The sequence below is a fragment of the Aedes aegypti genome, chromosome 3 (genome assembly GCF_002204515.2).
Source record: "Aedes aegypti strain LVP_AGWG chromosome 3, AaegL5.0 Primary Assembly, whole genome shotgun sequence".
Classification (NCBI taxonomy): Eukaryota; Metazoa; Arthropoda; class Insecta; order Diptera; family Culicidae; genus Aedes; species Aedes aegypti.
Genome location: NC_035109.1, coordinates 104,065,947 through 104,072,369, shown reverse-complemented (window position 1 = coordinate 104,072,369; position 6,423 = coordinate 104,065,947). Strand labels below are relative to the sequence as shown.

General features: G+C 37.0%; 1 protein-coding gene across 1 annotated transcript; it reads right to left on the bottom strand.

Annotated features, from left to right (window-relative positions):
- Positions 1-2,857: 2,857 nt before the first annotated feature.
- Positions 2,858-4,159, bottom strand: LOC5579367. The gene is made up of 3 exons (XM_001647623.2): positions 3,986-4,159; positions 3,427-3,928; positions 2,858-3,356 (listed from the first exon to the last, which is right to left on the bottom strand). The coding sequence occupies exons 2-3, from the start codon at positions 3,848-3,850 to the stop codon at positions 2,971-2,973; spliced, it is 810 nt and encodes a 269-aa protein (XP_001647673.1). The 5' UTR covers positions 3,851-3,928; positions 3,986-4,159; the 3' UTR covers positions 2,858-2,970.
- Positions 4,160-6,423: the final 2,264 nt, after the last annotated feature.

The window sequence follows — 6,423 nt, the reverse complement described above, 5'->3', positions numbered from 1 at the left end:
CAGTCAGTGGTTTAATTATAAATTTGCGATTCAAAAATCGCAAAAATGCTTTATTCAAATTTGGCGATGTCTTTATTACAAACAATGTTAATTGCTCGATATAAATTTTCAGCTTTTTTCGGTTTCCATTTACTTATAGGTATTCTACTGAACAGCTCGAAGATTTACGAACGTTTGTAAGTCTGTGTGAACAACATCGTTTTAGGTGTAATATAGCAGACGTAATTCTTGAAATACGAAATCACTGCCATCTACCAGATGAGCTATCCCATAAAAGCAGAAAAAATGTTAAAAAACCTTGCTAGGGCAGATAGCACATCCTAAAGATTTCCCACTAGATTGAGACTCATTCTAGCTGACGTCATTAAAAATATCATGATATCCTGTTTTTTCTGTTTACATAGCAAATACGTTGAATTCTGTTAATGTCTTCGGTGCACTTATTTTTTGTAGTTGAAGATACAAACGATCACTTTTATCACACTTTTTGTGCATTCCACAACTAATCCAATTTCGGGATAAAATGTGCAATAATTCGTCTTTAATGTATGCTGATTTGGGATCCTCACATATGTTAAAGTTATCGTTTTTCTGAATTTGTAGAATAGACGCATTCTCAGCGGAAGTAGTTCCCACACGTAGTTAACGATTTAATTATTCTCTGTAAAATCGATTTGAATCGAGCCATAGTCCCTCCATGCCATACGGTTTTCGAGCAGCTTGGAACAAGCTTGAAGCATTCCAGCAGCGCATATAACTTTGCGAGCGCTTTTATTTCGACTAAGCTTGTTATGCTGTCTGAGCTTATGGGCGCACAGCTAAAAAGCTTCAATTAATTTCACTGTCGAACAGTTAATCGTCCAGTTGAGATGATGTTTATGAGAGGGTTGCTTTTTTGATTTCTTCATTTAGTTAGAATTGTTTACATACATTTTATATATTTGTTACATTTAACTTGAATCAATGTGATTTTTGAAGTTATCTTACATTTTTTTTATCTAGCATGATATGTCGATGCTTATCGTCATCTGACCAATTTACTGGAACTTCTCTCATGGTGACAACATGCCTACTTGAAGGTTGAAAATAAAGAGCTTTATGTTAAAATACATATTTTAAATTGAGATTTGGAAGCAATGGGAGAAGTCTTCGATTTTTGCAAGTTGGGTTCTTGTAGCCCATCAGCTATGAATAAATATTTCTGGAGCTCGATTTGAAAAGGTCGAATGTGACATTTTTGACTATCTGAGATAACTCGCCATGAAGTTTTTCAAATGAAATTCAATTCCTATTTCAAGCTAATACCTAAGAAGTACATAATATACGTATCAAGACACAAAACGAGATCGCTTCCAGTAAACCATTGAACAAAATGGAAAAAATACACTCAATTTTTTTATTTACTAGCATAAATAAGTTTTCCGTCGATCTGAGATTGTTCGAGGTTCATTCGACCTAATCGATACGACCTAACGCTAGTCACCGCTGCACATCGAACGGGCACGTTCAGACGTTTGACTTCTGAAAATGTCCATACGATCGGACTGATTGATGGTCAGCGAAGCACATACGACCCACCGTTGTATTATCATCTCAATAAAGCTAAGTATGCTGTTTTGCCCAAGAAAAGTTAAAATTTCTGCAGAAGAAATGGTCAAGAAATTTTCTACAGCGAGCTCCATTTGAAATGACATTTCTTTTCGAAAACTGCTTTGCAAGAAATTTCGCACGCATCGAGATAGGCGATTACTTTTCTGTTGAAGTGCATACTTCGCTTAATAGTGAATTTCTCGGATTGATTTGCAGTTAGCAGAATGCATTTCGCTTTTGCCATGTTAAACGTTTGCTGTTAGCCTGGAATTCGCATATCATACATCGAAGTCTCCCAGTTGGTGCATTAACTCCATGGAGTAGTTGTGGATCCGTCGAGGACGGATCTTTTGGGGAACATCACAAGTTCTGCTGCGTTGATAGCCGCTGGATAAGACACCGAAAAATGAATCACACATGAACGAAGAGACCGTACAGTCAAACCTCCATGTGTCGTTGTACCATAACTCGATACCGACTCATGGAGCAAAATAAATCATGGTTACTATGATGATTACCTCAGCTTTCCTTAGAATATCACTGTTCCATGAGTCGATTATACTTTCAATACCGACTCACAGAGGTTTGACTGTACAAAAATACCAAAAGCTTTCGGAATATAAAACAGAAAGTAAACAGAGAGTAGTAGGCCCTTTCAAAAAAGTTAACATACTTGAAAACACGTTTTTGATAATAAATCTTCGAGCTGTTAAGTAGAATATCCACCCATAAGTAAACGAAAACAAAATTTATTACAACTGTCAACTCTCTAAAATTAAAGCTCACATTCAAAATTAAATACCGTTTTGATTCATATTACGGACACTTAAGGCCTCAGTGAAGTATAACCCAGCTTGGACCATACAAAATAAATCATTCTGTATGATTTTTTAACGTTATCGAGCGTCGGAAGCCCTTAACTTTCGGATGGTGGGTAAATAATACGCGTCCGCAACTTGAATAATTTTAAATAAATCAAAACGTGTGACCTTTTCATGATTCTTATCCCGGACGCTCCCTCACTTTTGCCTCATATTCCGGACGCTTTGATTCGAATTACGGACAGCTCATGATAATCATTAATGGAACAGTCAAATCATCAATTGAAATCGTTCAACCACTTAAGAGACGTCTAAGGTAGGAGGGCATTATAAATTTGCAATGATATTTATGGAAAAAACCTAATAAAACGAGCCTCGAAAATGAGAACTTTTGGACGGCGAAAATTGAAACATTTCGTGTGAAATGTTTCCCATACAAACGAGAGTGTCCGGAATTTGAAGCTGTCCGTAATATGAATCAAAACGGTACTTTTAAGAGACTTGCATTAAAATAGAGACAATGTCTCTTCGAAGAGACCTGCTATCAACCCTGCTTTTTTTATGGAATTGCTGAAAAATTTACAATATTTTCCTTCGATCGTGCTGTTTTGGACACCACCATATGGTTGGCCAAGAACTGGTTCTGTCCGGATAGCTTCACACTCAATAACTGTTCTAAAAGCTTTGAGCGGATGGAGTCGGGATACTTTTCGCTGCATTTACGCTTACAATTAAAAGGAGGTCTAAGTTCTCTCGCTCGTACGATTACGCCATCTGGCCGAGTGTATTCCAAGCCTCTTTCCTTTCGTCTTCTGTTTGTTGCTCGCATTTCGGCCTTGCTAATGATTGGTTCCAAACATTCTTTGACCATATCGTCGACGACTTGGATACTTATGTTGATCCTCGGAGTGTTTCCCGTATGTTCTGGAAGCGTTGCTGTCTCTCCTTTATGGTTTTGCATGGAATATATTACATGTTATATGTTTTGTTATATATAAAAAGAAAACAAACTCACCTTCAACGATAACTTGTTTCGTTGGAAACGCTTCAGTGGATTCGTTATTGGCATTCTCCAAGCAATACTCCGAGCCGAGATCATCAAGAGTATGATACTTTTGGAAATACTCGTAAATAGAAAGGTCAGCTAAATCAGATGCATCACCTTCCTGGTCGCTACCGTCTGTTGTATCGGATACTTTATCCAAATTCCAATCAGAATCGTCACAATCGCTACTCGAATCGTACATCCAGATCATTTTCCTTGAACAATCGCTTACTGTCTTCACAATCAAATAATCGTTTTTTCGATATAAACTCTTTGTTTGTTGTCGCTGATTCGTTGGCCAGAGCAGAGAAAGTAGTCTGTTGATATTCCGGGCGAGGTTCGGGAAGAGGTGTTGAGCTCGGTGTTGAAGTGACGATATTGATGAAAGACGCATCTTGAACCATATCTTCGGATGTGTTTGAAATTAAATATGGATTACTAGAAGGTATAACGGATGCGAAGGCTTCGTGATCTGTAAATGCAAATAGTTATACAAATATATTATATGTACAGACAGTCTTACGCTTACGTTCATCGTGTAGTAGCTTATTCGGAACCATAGCTGTTTTTGTCTTGTTGATTGTGTGGCTTGGTGTAGACGTGAAAATATTGATAAACAATATGTTTAATGAAATAAAATCAATATTACACGAGCGTCGTATCCACTTTTTTCATTTATTTTGACAACTGTCGCTCATGGGACCTTTGGCGACAAAAGGTCGAATACACGTTTTTTCGGAATTAGGCATTTTTGCGACTTTCGACCTAATACGCAATAGGACGAATGAACAAATTTTCTCTGTTCCTAGTTTTTGTTAATTTCGTCGAAGTGTTAACTTTTATTTTATTTTTTAAGAAATATCGTATCAAAATATTTTTAACCACATATTAAGCTGAGTATAATCTATCGAATGGTGAAATAAGCATGAATTATTTACTTTTGTTACTTACGACCTTTTCAAATCGAGCTCCAGATTTGTATAAAATTGTATAATAATGTCAGCGGTATTATTTTACGTCGTCTGAAAGCTCTTTAGGATGACCTAAAATAATACCGCTGACATTATTATACAATTTGAGTATGTAGAAATGCAGGCAATGTATACACTGAAATGAATTTTATTGTAGAAATTACTGAATTCATGGTAAAATTAAGAACTGCACCAACGATTTTCAACTGACTACATTAATCTGTTAACTCTACCGAAACATAGTCAACATCACTACACAAGAAAATATATTCTGTTGCTTCAACCAGAGTTGTAGTATATATGACTAGAAACATTCTAGATTTGACAAGTTCGGTATTATACTTTTGACCACACTGTGTTGTACGGTGGGTGTCTTGGATAGTAATACAATGCTTTGTAGTGGATGCTACTATAGACATAGTTACATTTACTGCACTGCTCAGTAATTTTCACCAGATTATAGTAAACTTGACAGATTTTTGTAGTCGGTGCGAGAAATGAAGCGGGAAATAGAACATTTTTCTACAATTCGTAATTTTGGGTCGCCTTAGCAACGGGTATTTCGCTATTTCAAGGCTTTTTGCTTACCGCAGCGATGGGCGTGAGTTTCACCATCATCCGGTCAACCTTTTCTTCAATTTTCTTTACATTTCGATATATCGACCTATAAAGACGTTCATATTAATAATCGATAGCGATCGTCATCGATTCATCAAGAAACATGAAGTTACTGAAAATGTGTCGCTCAAAATTGATGAAGATCTTCGCCAAAACCTCGATATCGTTCTTTATAAATGTAAATATATCGAATTTTGCTGATACCCTGTCATGACATGTTCATATTTTGTTTAAAAAAAAAACTTTTTAAGTACCTAGTTGCTATTAGAAATAAACAACAATAAAAAGATTTTGCCAGCTTGTGAGTGTGCAATCACTTATGTGCATGATAGTTTTTGTGATTTGCGTGATGTGCTACTCTCGATTTTTATACGCCTTGGCCAGCTTCGAACCAGTGCTTCCTGAAGTGTGTTGAAATTGTTGTTGGTTGTCGATCCTCTGGTCTACGGTTGCTGTTGATCAGATAGTTGTTAAAAAGTAAAGATATTCTGCATGTTCCAGGAATATCAACTACTTTCATCACATTTAAGCTCGTTTGTGATGCATTTGACAATGTTATAAAAAATAATTTTAAAGGTGACCAAGTTAGCTGATATCCTTCTGGATGCCGCGAATCTTACCAAGGGTTGTTAAGAAACGTGTGAGACAGTGGGTGAGAGCAAGGCCGAAAGCATATCGTCGTAAAGTGAAAGAAGTGTTTCAGGGCAGCAATTTGTGGTGAAAGAATCTTGATTCTTACTTTATTCCCTATGTTTTGTCCCAGGATTCTCTCAGGAATCCTAATTGTTTCCAACATAGCTCTGGCAGGATTCCAACAGAACTCACACCGGATCCCCTCAGAATTTCAATAGTATTTCCACAGGACATTAACAGGGAATCCCAGGATTCTACTAAGATTCTCAATGTATTTTCAAACGAATTGCACACTTTTTCAAAGTATTTCAACATACATCCCGCAGTATTGCCAATAGAAGCCCAGGATTCTCACACGAATACTAAGATTTTCATTTTACTTTTTCCACCGGAAAACCAGAACTTTTACTGGAATAGCAGCATCCACACTGGAGTACCACCCAAGTAACCACTAGCCCTTATGGCCTTATTGAGCTATAAAACGGCTAATATAGAGCATGTCAACTGTATAATAGCACTTTATTAGCACGCAGGGTGAAATGGGCCACCACCCATTTCATTTAATAACGTTTCGCATTAGGACGTTTGGCATAATGGACGTCTCGCATAAAACAGTTTCGTACAAGAGGTAGCATTTCAAAGAAAGCATATAATTCTCGTTATACCAAATGTCCATTATGCCAAACGTCCTTATGCGAAACGTCCTTATGCGAAATGGGCCTTCCCCAGTGGGGTTCGTACACTC